Here is a 16,889-nt window from a genome sequence, read left to right as displayed (position 1 = left end):
TTGTAAGATAAAGCTGCCAGTTCTGACACTCTCCTGGCCGAAGCCAGGGCTAGTAGCATGGTCACTTTCCATGTGAGATATTTCAAATCCACATTTTTTAGTGGTTCAAACCAATGAGATTTTAGAAAGTCCAAAACCACATTGAGATCCCACGGTGCCACTGGAGGCACCACAGGAGGCTGTATATGCAGCACTCCCTTAACAAAAGTCTGGACTTCAGGGACTGAAGCCAATTCTTTCTGGAAGAAAATCGACAGGGCCGAAATTTGAACCTTAATAGATCCCAATTTGAGACCCATAGACAATCCTGATTGCAGGAAATGTAGGAATCGACCCAGTTGAAATTCCTCCGTCGGAGCACTCCGATCCTCGCACCACGCAACATATTTTCGCCAAATGCGGTGATAATGTTGCACGGTTACTTCCTTCCTTGCTTTAATCAAAGTAGGAATGACTTCTTCCGGCATGCCTTTTTCCTTTAGGATCCGGCGTTCAACCGCCATGCCGTCAAACGCAGCCGCGGTAAGTCTTGAAACAGACAGGGACCCTGCTGAAGCAAGTCCCTCCTTAGAGGTAGAGGCCACGGATCTTCCGTGATCATCTCTTGAAGTTCCGGGTACCAATCCGGAACCACTAGTATCGTTCTTACGCCTCTTTGCCGTATAATTCTCAATACTTTTGGTATGAGAGGCAGAGGAGGAAACACATACACCGACTGGTACACCCAAGGCGTTACCAGCGCGTCGACAGCTATTGCCTGCGGATCTCTTGACCTGGCGCAATACCTGTCCAGTTTTTTGTTGAGGCGAGACGCCATCATGTCCACCATTGGTCTTTCCCAACGGGTTACCAGCATGTGGAAGACTTCTGGATGAAGTCCCCACTCTCCCGGGTGAAGGTCGTGTCTGCTGAGGAAGTCTGCTTCCCAGTTGTCCACTCCCGGGATGAACACTGCTGACAGTGCTATCACATGATTCTCTGCCCAGCGAAGAATCCTTGCAGCTTCTGCCATTGCACTCCTGCTTCTTGTGCCGCCCTGTCTGTTCACATGGGCGACTGCCGTGATGTTGTCCGACTGGATCAACACCGGTTTTCCCTGAAGCAGAGGTTCTGCCTGGCTTAGAGCATTGTAGATTGCTCTTAGTTCCAGAATGTTTATGTGAAGAGACGTTTCCAGGCTCGTCCACACTCCCTGGAAGTTTCTTCCTTGTGTGACTGCTCCCCAGCCTCTCAGGCTGGCGTCCGTGGTCACCAGGATCCAATCCTGTATGCCAAATCTGCGGCCCTCCAATAGATGAGCACTCTGCAACCACCACAGAAGAGATACCCTTGTCCTTGGAGACAGGGTTATCCGCTGGTGCATCTGAAGATGCGACCCTGACCATTTGTCCAACAGATCCCTCTGGAAAATTCTTGCGTGGAATCTGCCGAATGGAATTGCTTCGTAAGAAGCCACCATTTTTCCCAGGACTCTTGTGCATTGATGTACAGACACCTTTCCTGGTTTTAGGAGGTTCCTGACAAGCTCGGATAACTCCTTGGCTTTTTCCTCCGGGAGAAAAACCTTTTTCTGAACCGTGTCCAGAATCATCCCTAGGAACAGCAGACGAGTTGTTGGCATTAACTGGGATTTTGGAATATTCAGAATCCACCCGTGCTGTTTTAGCACTTCTTGAGACAGTGCTAATCCCATCTCTAGCTGTTCTCTGGACCTTGCCCTTATCAGGAGATCGTCCAAGTATGGGATAATTAATACGCCTTTTCTTCGAAGAAGAATCATCATCTCGGCCATTACCTTTGTAAAGACCCGAGGTGCCGTGGACAATCCGAACGGCAGCGTCTGAAACTGATAGTGACAGTTTTGTACGACGAACCTGAGGTACCCCTGGTGTGAGGGGTAAATTGGAACGTGGAGGTACGCATCCTTGATGTCCAAGGATACCATAAAGTCCCCTTCTTCCAGGTTCGCTATCACTGCTCTGAGTGACTCCATCTTGAACTTGAACTTCTTTATGTACAGGTTCAAGGACTTCAGATTTAGAATAGGTCTTACCGAGCCATCCGGCTTCGGTACCACAAATAGAGTGGAATAATACCCCTTTCCTTGTTGTAGAAGAGGTACCTTGACTATCACCTGCTGAGAGTACAGCTTGTGAATGGCTTCCAAGACCGTCTCCCTTTCGGAGGGGGACGTTGGTAAAGCAGACTTCAGGAAACGGCGAGGTGGATCTGTCTCTAGTTCCAACCTGTATCCCTGAGATATTATCTGCAGGATCCAGGGATCTACCTGCGAGTGAGCCCACTGCGCGCTGAAATTCTTGAGACGACCGCCCACCGCCCCCGAGTCCGCTTGAGAAGCCCCAGCGTCATGCTGAGGCTTTTGTAGAAGCGGGGGAGGGCTTCTGTTCCTGGGAAGGAGCTGCCTGTTGCTGTCTCTTCCCCCTTCCTCTGCCTCGTGGCAGATATGAATATCCCTTTGCTCTCTTGTTTTTAAAGGAACGAAAGGGCTGCGGTTGAAAAGTCGGTGTCTTTTTCTGTTGGGGAGTAACTTGAGGTAAAAAGGTGGATTTCCCGGCTGTAGCCGTGGCCACCAAATCTGATAGACCGACTCCAAATAACTCCTCCCCTTTATACGGCAAAACTTCCATATGCCGTTTTGAGTCCGCATCGCCTGACCACTGTCGCGTCCATAAACTTCTTCTGGCCGAAATGGACATAGCACTTACCCGTGATGCCAGTGTGCAGATATCCCTCTGTGCATCACGCATATAAAGAAATGCATCCTTTATTTGCTCTAAAGACAGTAAAACATTGTCCCTATCCAGGGTATCAATATTTTCAATCAGGGACTCTGACCAAGCTACTCCAGCACTGCACATCCAGGCTGTCGCTATAGCTGGTCGTAGTATAACACCTGTATGTGTGTATATACTTTTTTGGATATTTTCCATCCTCCTATCTGCTGGATCTTTAAGTGCGGCCGTCTCAGGAGAGGGTAACGCCACTTGTTTAGATAAGCGTGTGAGCGCCTTGTCCACCCTAGGAGGTGTTTCCCAGCGCGCCCTAACCTCTGGCGGGAAAGGGTATAAAGCCAATAACTTCTTTGAAATTAGCATCTTTTTATCGGGGGCAACCCACGCTTCATCACACACCTCATTTAGTTCTTCTGATTCAGGAAAAACTATAGGTAGTTTTTTCACACCCCACATAATACCCTGTTTAGTGGTACCTGTAGTATCAGCTAAATGTAACGCCTCCTTCATTGCCAAAATCATATAACGTGTGGCCCTACTGGAAAATACGGTTGATTCGTCACCGTCGCCACTGGAATCAGTGCCTGTGTCTGGGTCTGTGTCGACCGACTGAGGCAAAGGGCGTTTTACAGCCCCTGACGGTGTTTGAGGCGCCTGGACAGGCACTAATTGATTGTCCGGCCGTCTCATGTCGTCAAACGACTGCTTTAGCGTGTTGACACTATCCCGTAATTCCAAAAATAAAGGCATCCATTCTGGTGTCGACCCCCTAGGAGGTGACATCCCCATATTTGGCAATTGCTCCGCCTCCACACCAATATCGTCCTCATACATGTCGACACACACGTACCGACACACAGCAGACACACAGGGAATGCTCTTAACGAAGACAGGACCCCACTAGCCCTTTGGGGAGACAGAGGGAGAGTTTGCCAGCACACACCAAAGCGCTATATATGACAGGGATAGCCTTATAATAAGTGCTCCCTGTATAGCTGCTTTTATAATATAATTTTTGCCACTATTTTGCCCCCCCTCTCTTGTTTTACCCTGTTTCTGTAGTGCAGTGCAGGGGAGAGACCTGGGAGCCGTCCTGACCAGCGGAGCTGTGTAAGGAAAATGGCGCTGTGTGCTGAGGAGATAGGCCCCGCCCCTTTTTCGGCGGGCTCTACTCCCGCTCTTTAGTGGATTCTGGCAGGGGTTAAATATCTCCATATAGCCCCCGGAGGCTATATGTGAGGTATTTTTTAGCCAAATAGGTTTTCATTTGCCTCCCAGGGCGCTCCCCTCCCAGCGCCCTGCACCCTCAGTGACTGCCGTGTGAAGTGTGCTGAGAGGAAAATGGCGCACAGCTGCAGTGCTGTGCGCTACCTGTAGAAGACTGAGGAGTCTTCTGCCGCCGATTCTGGACCTCTTCTTGTTTCAGCATCTGCAAGGGGGCCGGCGGCGAGGCTCCGGTGACCATCCAGGCTGTACCTGTGATCGTCCCTCTGGAGCGGATGTCCAGTAGCCAAGAAGCCAATCCATCCTGCACGCAGGTGAGTTCACTTCTTCTCCCCTAAGTCCCTCGTTGCAGTGATCCTGTTGCCAGCAGGACTCACTGTAAAATAAAAAACCTAAGCTAAACTTTTCTAAGCAGCTCTTTAGGAGAGCCACCTAGATTGCACCCTTCTCGGCCGGGCACAAAATCTAACTGAGGCTTGGAGGGGGGTCATAGGGGGAGGAGCCAGTGCACACCACCTGATCGGAAAGCTTTACTTTTTGTGCCCTGTCTCCTGCGGAGCCGCTATTCCCCATGGTCCTTTCAGGAACCCCAGCATCCACTAGGACGATAGAGAAATATAAGCAGTGGACTATTCTTATAGGATATAGCACTAATGAAGTAAGTGATCTCTAAAGTATCCTGATCGGAAGCAGTAACAATAAACATTTTAAGATTTTGCATTTCTTTTGGAATGATGGTCAATTTAGGCAATGGGGTTAAATATTATTATAGGGTTGCACATTAATGTAGAACTTACTTTATGCCTTATTTTTCTTTAAATTTTATTACTATTATATACATTTTATTTTCTTATAACTGTTTTCTTATAACAGTTTTCATATCTTATAACTGCACTACTGTTAAATTCTGCTTAATTTCTGGTTTGCATATAATGCTCAATGGTTTTGTGAAAGCATACATATGGACAACTGCACATTTCCACTTTTCTTCATGTAATGGATGGCAGCAGTTATGTGTAGACTAGTTCACTTCCATTGTACCGTAAGCTGCGCATTTAGCTTTAAATGTAGTTGTTGCACCATGGGAGCTCCGTGCTTGACATAACGCATGTTCTTGTGGATTTTTCATACGTGTTTTTTTTTTCTAGTTAACTCCTCATTTGCAAGCAACTGTCTAAGCTTATAAACTAATTTCAGAAACTTCCATTTTTGTGTATCACATATGGGTCACACATGGGATCAGTAGCTGGTAGGTAGTGCCAGTCCTTGTAGTGCCATATTGCAGGCTCTTGGAGTACCTCCTAGTAGGTTATGACCCATATATCATCTCCCTGAGATAATAAACATACATCACACAACGGAGAACTAAGGTTTTGTGTCTATATACAATCTTTCTACCAATCTGCTTGTTTCACTTTCATGTTTCTGTTATACAAACCGAAGCAGTACGTATGACAAGTCGGCAGTCATTATGACGACGGCATGGTCCCGGCACCAGTATGTATGCCGACAAGTTTGCAATGCTAAAAAAGAAGTCTACATATGTAGACTTTAATTTCTAGAATTCAGATGAATTATTAACTATTTGTACCATCACAACTGGGAGGTTCACATAATATCATAGTGAAATGCATGTCTTTATTGATATAATTCCACCTTGGGAACAAAACAATACTTATTCAGAATTTCTACATCTATCATCTTTATATCAATATTAATCCTGTGGAATTTGAAATACACTAATGGGCCCTACACACTGGCAGATCCGGCGCCGGGCTGGCCGACGGGAGACCCGGCGGCAGGGGGGCAGTGACGGGGAAAGTGAAGTTTCTTCACTCCCCCTGTCACCCGGCTCCATAGCACTGCATGCAAATACGGATGAGATCGTCCATATTGGCCTGCATGCACAAGCGACGGGGCACCAACGATAAACAAGCGCGGGGCCGCGCATCGTTCATCGTTGCTGCCTCCACACTGAAAGATATGAACGGTATCTCGTTCATTAATGAACGAGATTGTTGATATCTTTCAGTAATATCGGCCAGTGTGTAGGGCCCTTTAGACAGGATGTGATAAGCAATGCTACAGATACATAGCTTACTATGTGGCCCCCAAGAAGAAAAGAAAAATTCTGAAGGAAATACAATCATTTGCTTACTGTAGACCAGGGTATCCTTACCTCATCAAACACTTTAGAAAGGACATGCTTGTCGAGAACTGGGATATATTTAGCAGTGTGTGGAACAGTTGTAGGCGCCAGAGCGTCCATTATGGTAAGTCTCCTCGCAGCTAACCCATGTGTCTTCAGCCAGCGAGATGAGGAAATGTCCAGAGAACTGAAATGTTATTAATAATTATAGCACCAGACCATGCTGTACATGGTAACATGAAGGCTCTAAGCTATTCACTTACTTTTTTGGTAACTTCTTAGGTTTTTCTTTCACTTTCATGCCATCTATAAGGTTCAAATCTGTAATCATAACATGTGTTTTTATATAGCAATAATAATAAAAACCACAAAGATTACGTGCATACAGGTATATTCAATTCATGTCGGTTTCTTTCCGATGGAATGGATCTGACATGCGAGTATTCAATGCCGCGCCAAACCCGACAGGTTTGGCCCGTTCCCAACAATGCCAAACCGACTTTTTTGAAAGTTGGATTGACACTGTCAAAAACAGGGCTAAAACCTGCTGGGTTTGGCCGCGCTTCCGACAATACACATGGATCGGCGGCCGCGTGCTTTCCGACAAGTCAGTTTTCCCGACTTGTTGGAAAAAAGGAGACAGCACTGAATAGGTCGGAACCCCTTCCGACCTAAAACAGTTGGAAACGCCATCTTTCCAACAAGTCAAACAGTTTCCGACTTCAATTGAATACCCCCCATAGAGTATATGGGGCTTGTCTACTTTTGAAAAAGCATTTCAGGGAGATTGTGAAAGCAAAACCTATGAGTGTGGCAATGCTGGGTACACACTAGGAAGCCGATGGGCATTAAACGCTTACCAATCGTCCGCCTGTGTCATAACTGATGTCACAACTAGGTGGGCGTTCACATGTGCCCGTCCAATTGTGATGTGAGTCACCGGCGGCCTATCTGCAGATATATCGGTCGTCAGCTGTGCTGCACAGCCGATGCAATATGTCTGGAAAGGCGATGTTCACAGACATATCGCTGGTACACACCTGCTGACACACCAACAATATATCGGCCATTCAGTTAAACGGACAATATATCGGCCAGTGTGTAACCAGCATTAGAGTGGATGTGCACTGCTGTGCCTGGGCATTGTTGCATTGTTGCTCAGTAATATCTACAAAAAGACACTGATTCAGGGCTTGTCCCTGACATTCAGGGAGCGTTGGCAAGTATGATAGGGGGATATTATCTCTTGTACTCGGCATTCTATATAAAATCCAACAGTGCTTTTTACTGGTGGTACACAGTGGTACGCAGTACTGTACCTGCAACTCTTTTTTTTTTGTATAATTTGTAATTCTTTAAACTAGTCCCAGAAACAGGAAGAAATCACTGAAATCATGTCAGAAGTGCATAAAAGAAGTGTCCGACAACTAATCCAGACTATGGAGTTGCTATTAATCTTGTATCAATTTTTAACTTTAGCTAGCATCCGCTACCTTTCTTATAGATATAAGCACTGCGATGATACATATGTACTACTTATCGCGTAGGGGTATCCTATTTCCGGCGCTAATTTACCGCACAGCAAAATCAGGGTAATATTGCGATTTTAACCCAATGGTCTATCCAATTATAGCCCATTTTTACCATGTGGTAAATTTTATGTTTTTGGGTAATAACACATGGGATCCGGGATAAATTCCTGGACCCATGTGTTATCACGGTAAAACGGGGCTGATACAGGGGCAGACTAGATGGGCCAAGTGGTTCTTATCTGCCATCACATTCTATGTTTCTATGTATACAGTATGGCTGATTATCAGGGATTCTGCGTTGCGTGCCTCCATAATCTGCGAAAACTGCCAGCACTCAGGAATAATTGGATAGATCCCGGGGGATCCATTAGCTGCAGGAATTTACCGCAGCTAATAGGATACCCCCTCCCCCCATGGTACCAGCTGTGTCATTTAGTAAAGATAAGGGACAGGAGTGGAGCTCTTCACAAAACTAACTTCAGTGCTAAAACAGGGACATTTTTATAAAACTGCAAGAACAGCAGCAGATTCCGCGAATGAATATCCAAATATGCAGAATGTGCCGCAGCCTTACTGGCCTCACACATTAGCTGAATGCTGCATGACTGATATAACCAGGATGGGAAGGATGCCACCTGGCCTATCATAGGGATAAAAAGAGGCAACAATCTGCTTGCACTTTATCAGCAGTCAACAGTATATGGAACCAATTTTTACTATGGGATCTTGTGAGCCTATGGGGCTGATTGTGAGTCAAACCCTGCTGCAACGCCATTAGCATGATTTGCCGTAGTTGCGTCTGTGGCAAGAAGATACCATGTCTCAATCGCAACAGTACCTCTGAGCATACACTCCGGGGGACGCATGCACTTGAGTTTTTAGCCATTTTACGGGCATGCCCAATAGCAATGAAATCATTCAACTCCATCAACATGGCCATTGCGTGCAACTCAGAAGCAGGCCGTGTGTTACTATGCTCACGGCGGGTATAATGCAGCACACAGCCACTGATCAGATTCTAACTTACATGGTTCTAGAGCAGTTTACCACATGGAAGCAACCATGATTTGTTGCCCTAGATTTCAGCATATATAAGCTGCTCTGTTTCTACAAGATATCTTTTCGTGCATTACATGAGTTATATTTACACTTTTAGCTCATATAAAAAGTATTACCTTTAAGGACAGAAATTGTTTTCATATCGTTGATGAGAAACAGCTCTCTAGTCTCTGTGGGCATGTCCAGGTGTGTTATACTCTCAGACAATCTAACACCATGGCTCAGTGCTCTGAGGAGGCTAGACCTTGTATGCTCTGTTGGTATTGCCAAAATAGGAGCAAAAATGTTGAAATACATTCCTATGATTACATATATACATACATATATCACAGATTTCAATGTTATTTCCCATACAGTTTATCCAAAGGTGAGGCAGGTGGGGTATGTGCAAGCACCACATTTTGATGGAATTAGGTAGGACATGAAATGCGTACAGATTCTGAGCAAGCACTATATGCAAAAAGGCTTTTGTCCATGAAGAGAGACCTGTGCAACTCACAATCAGCTCCTTTCTCTCTAATACCCCTTTCACACCAAACATGCAGGGGTCTTACCCGGGATCATGCACGGACATTCCCAGGTAAGACGCCTTGTATATTGCCGGGTTGCTGACGTCAGCGGTGACGCGGCGGGGGCGGCGTTAGAGATCACATGATCTCCAAGCGCCGCCTGTACATAGAGAGTGAACGGGAGCCGGGGCGCATTGACCCGGCTCCCGTTCACACCGCACAGGGAGCCGGGTTGAACGCGGGTTCAACCCTGGTCAAGAGCAGGGTTGAAATACCGGGTCACTGGACCCGGTATTTCAGCCCGGTACACTTTCATACCGCACATGAACACGGGTTATGCGTGTTCATGTGCCAATAACCCATGTTCAGAGGTGCTGGTATGAAAGGGGTATTAGAGGAATCCTAAACTGGTCTCTCTGATTTATGGAGCTGTTTGTATACTAACAAACACTAATTTATAATACTAATACTCAGGGATTCAATTCACTGAAATGACATGTGGTTGGATGCATGACCTTACAAAGAACTGTAGAGATGTTCCAGATTCTCAGCTGGTTGTAATGAAAATCTGGTAATGGATGAGAGCAAATGACAGTTAACCATTTGCTCCCAAACACTGCAAAACGGACAAAAACAGTTGTTCATCCAAGTTGGTTAAATTTGTGTTTAACCAATTTGTATGAACGACAGGTTTTGTTAGTTTTCCAGTGTTTGGGAGTAAATGGTCAATTGTCATTTGCTCTCATCCGTTACCAGATTTTCATTACAACCAGGTAGATCTGGCAGATTATCTGCCAGATAATTGTATAGTGTGTACCTAGTTTAAGAAATGTATTACATATGATGTATATATTGTATTGTTTATAATAAGTGCATTTATGTGTACTTTTATACAAGATATTAGACACAGATATTTATTTAACCCCCTCCAATTCCTTGCAAAATTCTATTTTTTTATTATATTTCTAAGTTGGAAGCAGCAATACTTTTCTAAATTGGAAGCAGCAAGTTTTGACAGAACTATGCACAGATGTGTGCGTGCTTCTGTTTGTGAATGTTAAGAAAGAGTAAAAAAAACCCTGAAAATTAATAATAATAATAATAATAATAATAATAATAATAAAAATTACATGGGGTTCCCCCAAAAGCTTAAGCAGCCCCAGGTTCTTTGAGCCAGGCCTGTTGGAAAAATACAGGGGGAAAAATAGGATTTTACTTACCTGCCGGTAAATCCTTTTCTCGTAGTCCGTAGAGGATGCTGGGGTCCATATTAGTACCATGGGGTATAGACAGGTCCACCAGGAGACATTGGCACTTTAAGTGTTTAATAGTGTGGGCTGGCTCCTCCATCTATGCCCCTCCCACCAGACTCAGTCTAGAAACTGTGCCCGAAGAGACAACATACTTCGAGAGAAGGAATTACACAGATAATGGCGAGATTCATGCCAGCTCACACAACCAACAAATCCGGCCAACATGCCGGAAACTTCAGCAACATCTGAAACATTACTGAACAGTAAATAACGCAGAACTTACCTAGGAACCAGGTAGTACTGAACTATAAACCAATGCAGGAAAACGAAGCACTGGGCGGGCGCCCAGCATCCTCTACGGACTACGAGCAAAGGATTTACCAGCAGGTAATTAAAATCCTATTTTCTCTTCCATCCTAGAGGATGCTGGGGTCCATATTAGTACCATGGGGATGTACCAAAGCTCCCAGTACGGGAGGGAGGGCATGGAGGCTCCTGCAATACTGCCTGACCAAACATGAGGTCATCAGAGGCCAGAGTATCGAACTTGTAAAACTTGGCAAACGTGTTCGAACCAGACCAAGTAGCAGCACGGCAAAGCTGTAAGGCCGAGACACTCCGGGCAGCCACCCAGGAAGAACCCACTTTCCGAGTAGAGTGGGCCTTAACCGATTTCGGACACAGCTATCCTGCCGTAGAATACGCATGCTGGATAGTGAACCTGATCCAGCGCAAAATCGACTGCTTAGAAGCAGGACACCCAATTTTCTTGGGATCGTAGAGGACAAATAGAGAGTCAGATTTCCTATGATGAGCTGTCCTCTTCACATCTTTAAAGCCCGTACAACATCCAAGGCATTTGAAGCAATTGAGGAGTCAGTAGCCACTGGCACCACAATAGGTTGGTTGATCAGGAAAGCCGATACAACCTTAGGCAGGAACTGTGGACGAGTCCTAAGTTCCGCCCTGTCTTCATGGAAGATCAGATAAGGACTTTTGCAAGATAAAGCCCCCAATTCCGACACGCGTCGGGCAGAAGCCAAGGCCAACAGAGTGACCGCCTTCCACGTGAGAAACTTGATGTCAGCCTCCAGTAGAGGCTCAAACCATGCTGATTGTAGGAACTGCAACACCACATCTAGACCCCAGGGTGCCGTTGGTGCCACAAAGGGAGGCTGGATGTGCAGAACCCTTTTCAAAAAGGTCTGAACCTCAGGGAGGACAGCCAATTGTTTTTGAAAGAAGATGGACAAAGCAGAGATTTGGACCTTGATGGATCCCAATCTCAGGCCCATATCCACTCCCGCTTGCAGGAAAAGGAGAAAACATCCAAGTTGAAACTCCACCACAGGAAATTTCCTGGCTTCACACCAAGAAACATATTTCTTCCAAATATGGTGGTAATGTTTTGAAGTCACCCCCTTCCAAGCCTGAATCAGGGTAGGAATTACCTCACTCGGAATACCTTTCCGAGCTAAGATCTGGCGTTCAACCGCCATGCCGTCAAACGTAGCCGTGGTAAGTCTTGATAGGCGAACGGCCCCTGCAGCAGCAGATCCTCCTGAAGAGTTAAGGGCCTTGGATCTTCCAGCAGAAGATCCAGCAGAGCCACATACCAAGCCCTCCTTGGCAAGTCCGGAGCAATGAGGATTGCCAGAACCTTTGCTCTTCTTACCAGCTGAAGGACCTTTGGAATCAGAGGAAGTGGAGGGAACACATACACTGACGTGAACACCCACGGTGTTACCAGTGCGTCCACTGCCACTGCCTGCGGGTCTCTCGACCTGGAACAGTACCTCCCCAGCTTCTTGTTGAGGTGGGAGGCCATCATGTCTATGTGAGGAACCCCCCACCAACCGGTTACCTCCTCGAAAACCTCCGGATGGAGGCCCCACTCCCCTGGATGGAGATCGTGTCTGCTGAGGAAGTCTTCCCAGTTGTCTACTCCCAGAATGAAGATTGCTGTCATCGCTACAGCGTGCCTTTCTGCCCAGAGGAGATTCTTGACACCTCTGACATGGCAGCCCTGCTCTTCGTTCCACCTTGTCGGTTTATGTAGGCCACTGTGGTCACGTTGTCCGACTGCACCTTAACAGCCCAATCCTGTAGAAGGTGTGCTGCTTGCAGAAGGGCGCTGAACATGGCCCTTAGCTCCAGGATGTTTATTGGGAGAAGAGATTCTTGATTCGACCACCTTCCTTGGAAGGTTTCTCCTAGAGCGACTGCTCCCCAACCTCTTAAACTTGCATCTGTGGTTAAAAGGATCCAGTCCTGAATTCCAAACCTTCGGCCTTCCAGAAGGTGAGGAAGTTGTAGCCACCAGAGGAGTGAAATCCTGGCTTTCGGAGACAGGCGTATCCTTTTGTGCATGTGTATGTGAGAGCCCGACCACTGGTCCAAGAGATCCAGCTGAAAAGGTCAAGCATGAAACCTGCCGTACTGCAGAGCCTCGTAGGCGGCAACCATCTTCCCCAGAAGGCGGATGCACTGATGAACCGATACCCGGGTAGGCTTTAACACATCCCGGGCCATTGTTTGAATCACCAATGCTTTCTCCACCGGGAGAAATACCCTCTGCACTTCCGTGTCGAGGATCATTCCCAGGAAAGACAGCCGCCTTGTCGGCTCCAGATGTGACTTTGGAAGTTTCAGGATCCAACCGTGCTTCCTGAGCAGCTGTGTTGTGACACTATATCCAGGACCCAGGGGTCCAGACCAGACGACACCCAGACGTGGCTGAACTGCCGGAGTCTTGCCCCCACCTGACCCTCCTCCAGGCCTAGCTGTCCACCGTCATGCGGAGGACTTAGGGGTATCAGAAGCGGGCTTCTGGGTTTGGGAGCCAGCGGGAGCAGGTTTCTTTCCTTTGGCATGACCACCTCTGAAGAAGGTGTTCGAAGGCTTGTTCTTTCTAGGCCTCACGGGCCGAAAGGACTGTGACGTAGCTAGTGTATAAGGCTTCTTTGTAGCGGGTGCAGCTGAGGGGAGAAAAGGAGACTTACCCGCGGTAGCCGTGGCAATCCACGCATCCAGCGCCTCCCCAAAGAGAGCCTGACCTGTATATGGTAGGCCGTCCACACTCTTCCTGGATTCCGCGTCCGCAGACCAGTGGCGCAGCCAGAGACCCCTGCGAGCCGAGACGGACATGGAGGAGATCCCCGCAGCCATAGAACGCAGGTCCTTCATGGAATCTACCAGGAACCCTGCAGAATCCTGTATATTACGTAAAAATAAATCAACGTCACCTTTATCCAGCATAGTCAATTCCTCCTGCAGTGATAGACCACCTGGCAATAGCTTTTGCAATCCAAGCACAGGCTGTAGTAGGCCGCAATATAGCCCCTGAAGCCGTGTAAATGGATTTTAGCGTAGCATCCGCCTTGCGATCTGCCGGGTCCTTCAACGCGGTAGATCCCGTCCCCGGCAACACCACCTGTTTGGACAGCCTGGAGACAGAGGCGTCGACTATCAGCGGGTACTCCCATTTCTTTCTATCTTCCTCTGGGAAGGGAAAAGCAACCAAGACTCTCTTAGGGATCTGGAATTTCTTTTCCGGAGTTTCCCAGGCTATTTCAAAGATAGCGTTTAATTCTTTGGATGCCGGGAAAGTGAGGAAGGGCTTTTTATTATCTGTAAAAAAGGCCTCCTCCACTTGCTCAGGAGCTGTGTCAGAAATGTGTAAAACATCCCTTACAGCTTCAATCATCAACTGCACCCCCTTAGCAAGTGATGCTGTCCCTCCAACAAATCCCCGTCACCGATGCAGTGTCAGAATCGGTGTCCGTGTCATCCTGCATAAGCATTGCAAGCGCACGTTTGTGAGAATGTACCGCAGGGGACCCCGAGGAAGCAGTATCAGACCATACAACCATAGAGGATTGCAGGATCTGAGTGGCATGTTCAGTCCTAGCCACCCTATCCGAAATTTGAGAAATAGTCCCCCTCAGAGAGACTAACCATTCTGGCTCTCTAGCTGGGATCTGCGCTACAACAGTGCAATCCTGATTACATGGAATTGAGTCTTCCTGGGAAGACAAATCCTCTGCAGCATATGAAACAGTGTCCCTAGACATGTTGTCACACACCCACCAAACACCCCACAAACACACAGGGTACTGGGCAGACAGAGTTCCCCCACCCCTCCCCAAGAATGGCAGAGAGAGACAGAGATTGGAGCCAACCCACACACAGTGCTATAATAGGTATAGGGAGACTCCACACCAGCACTGAGTCCTTTAATAGGTGAGACAGCCCTTCACAGACACTCCTCCCCTCTACACCCCCCTGGTACCGTACAGATCGCTGGAGGTGCTCTGAAGGGACCCGGACATCCGCTGGCAGGGAGCTGCAGGCAGGAAAATGGCGCTGAATGCTGCTGGGTCCGCCCTGAGAAGAAGCTCCGCCCCCGCAATGGCGCCGGCTTCCCGCTCTTCTTTAGATTATACAGGCCCGGAGGATTTTTCTGCTGGCCGAGATCCGCAAACCCAGACAGGCTGGACAGGTCAGTTAGGGTCTGGAGCAGGCTGAGGGCGCACCTCCAAGTGCCGTACCGCAGAGCCGTTCTGGAGAGTGGCTTACCCGCAAGCCACCTTCTTCACACTGACCCCCTGCTTGTGAGGGGGGACAGTGACTTACTCGCTAACTTCAGCTCTGAGAGGGGGTGGCGGCTGGCTGCCGGGGCAAGCGGTTCCCTATGGCGGGTCGCGATCATTCCCTCTGGAGCTCAATGTCCAGTCAGCGAAGGCAGTGACTCAGCCCCCGCAGGGTGGACACTGCCCCCCTCAGTCCCTAGATGCAGGCAGGCTGTCGCCAGCAGCCTCCTGTAAAGAAATAAACTCTGAGCTCCCCAAGCTGTGCCCGGCTCCTCCGGGCACATTTTCTAAACTGAGTCTGGTGGGAGAGGCATAGAGGGAGGAGGCAGCCCACACTATTAAACTCTAAACGTGCCAATGGCTCCTGGTGGACCCGTCTATACTCCATGGTACTAATATGGACCCCAGCATCCTCTAGGACGTAAGAGAAAAGATGTAGGGATTCTCCATATTTTTGAAACCAGCACCGGGCTCCACTAGCCAAGGAGTTAATGCTACAGCCGGGGAACACTTTTATATTGGACTCGAAATCCGGGATGTGCGATGTAGGTTGATTTTTTTTTTGCTAGTAAACTCTCACCTTGTAATGCGAGTTTCATTAAAAGGTGCAAGTTTGGACAGAAGCATGCCGAGATCAGTGAGATCTGGGCATGCTTCTGTCTACGAAAGTTAAGAGATAAAAAAAAAAAATGACATGGCCCCTTCCCCCCTCCCCCCAAAAAAATCATAACCAGCCCAAGGCTCTTTGAGCCAGTCCTGGTTAAAAAAATACAGGGGGGAAAAAGACGTAGGGATTCCCCATATTTTTTAAACCAGCACCGGGCTCCACTAGCCAGGGAGGTAATGTCACAGCCGGGGGCACGTTTATATTGGTCTCTACGACCGTACCATTACCCGCCCCCAACTAGTCAGCCCAGTCAGGGGATTCCTAGGGAAGTGGGGACCCCTAATAAATGCGGGTTCCCCCTCCAGGGTACCCAAGGCCAGGGCTGAAGCACGGGGCTATCCCCGGTATCCCCTAACGGTGGATACCGAGTCGATTGCTTTTAATTGAAAAAAATTTAAATAATATTGTCTTTTATAGGTACAACTGCAAGACACAGCAAGCCTCCCCTGCATGCTGGTACTTGGAGAACAATAAGTGCCAGCATGCGGGCATTAAAGGACCCACGGGTACCTCCTGCAGTTCCCCTGTAAAAGAAATATTCAAATATAGATAGTACACACACACCGTGAAAGTAAAAGTTTATTTTGGCATACATGGGCACTCACACTCGCATACATACTCACGCTCACACATACTTGCCTACATCCCCTGTAGCCCCTCAGTCCTTTTCTCCAGTAGAATCCATGGTAACCTGTAAACCTGTCCCGAACCATATGAGTTTGCGTGTACCCGCATTCCATTACATTGTGTGAGTTCTAAAAAGTGCAAATTTAGCGCTAAACTCGCATTTTTTAAGAACTTGAACCGCATTACATTTGGCCGTATGTGTCAAATAAAACTGCATCGGTCTGTACCAATAGTATAAAGCCCTAGGATCAGGTGTTTACATTCTTTGTATAAAGGTAATTTTGGACAAGATTTGGATGAAAACTCATATTGCAAATTGATTGCAAAATGTATTACTATTCCTTTTAGTAATGTTTGAATAGTGCACCTGCATTTGTTCTCTCTGTGTGTGGCACAAAAGGTCTCAGCAAGGTAGCACCTCTCATTACTTGCAGTTAGGATGTGCAGTCTAGGGACCTTTTCCAATATATTCTATATTGTGTATTTATATGTACACTTGAAGGTATGAGAACCCTTCAGCCTAG

General features: G+C 47.4%; 1 protein-coding gene across 4 annotated transcripts in view; it reads right to left on the bottom strand.

Annotated features, from left to right (window-relative positions):
- The window catches only part of VWA3B (von Willebrand factor A domain containing 3B), a 340,688-nt gene that overhangs the window by 154,978 nt on the left and 168,821 nt on the right, over nt 1–16,889 (bottom strand). For all 4 annotated transcript variants that reach the window (XM_063953326.1, XM_063953327.1, XM_063953324.1 and 1 more), the window contains exons 17-19: nt 8,834–8,971; nt 6,390–6,447; nt 6,157–6,313 (exon numbers count right to left, since the gene is read on the bottom strand). In XM_063953326.1, the coding sequence (XP_063809396.1) occupies nt 6,157–6,313; nt 6,390–6,447; nt 8,834–8,971 (353 nt within the window). The remainder of the gene's footprint in view (nt 1–6,156; nt 6,314–6,389; nt 6,448–8,833; nt 8,972–16,889) is intronic.

The sequence above is a fragment of the Pseudophryne corroboree genome, chromosome 2 (assembly GCF_028390025.1).
Source record: "Pseudophryne corroboree isolate aPseCor3 chromosome 2, aPseCor3.hap2, whole genome shotgun sequence".
In the NCBI taxonomy this organism is placed as follows: Eukaryota; Metazoa; Chordata; class Amphibia; order Anura; family Myobatrachidae; genus Pseudophryne; species Pseudophryne corroboree.
This window is presented reverse-complemented; position numbering and strand designations above follow the sequence as displayed.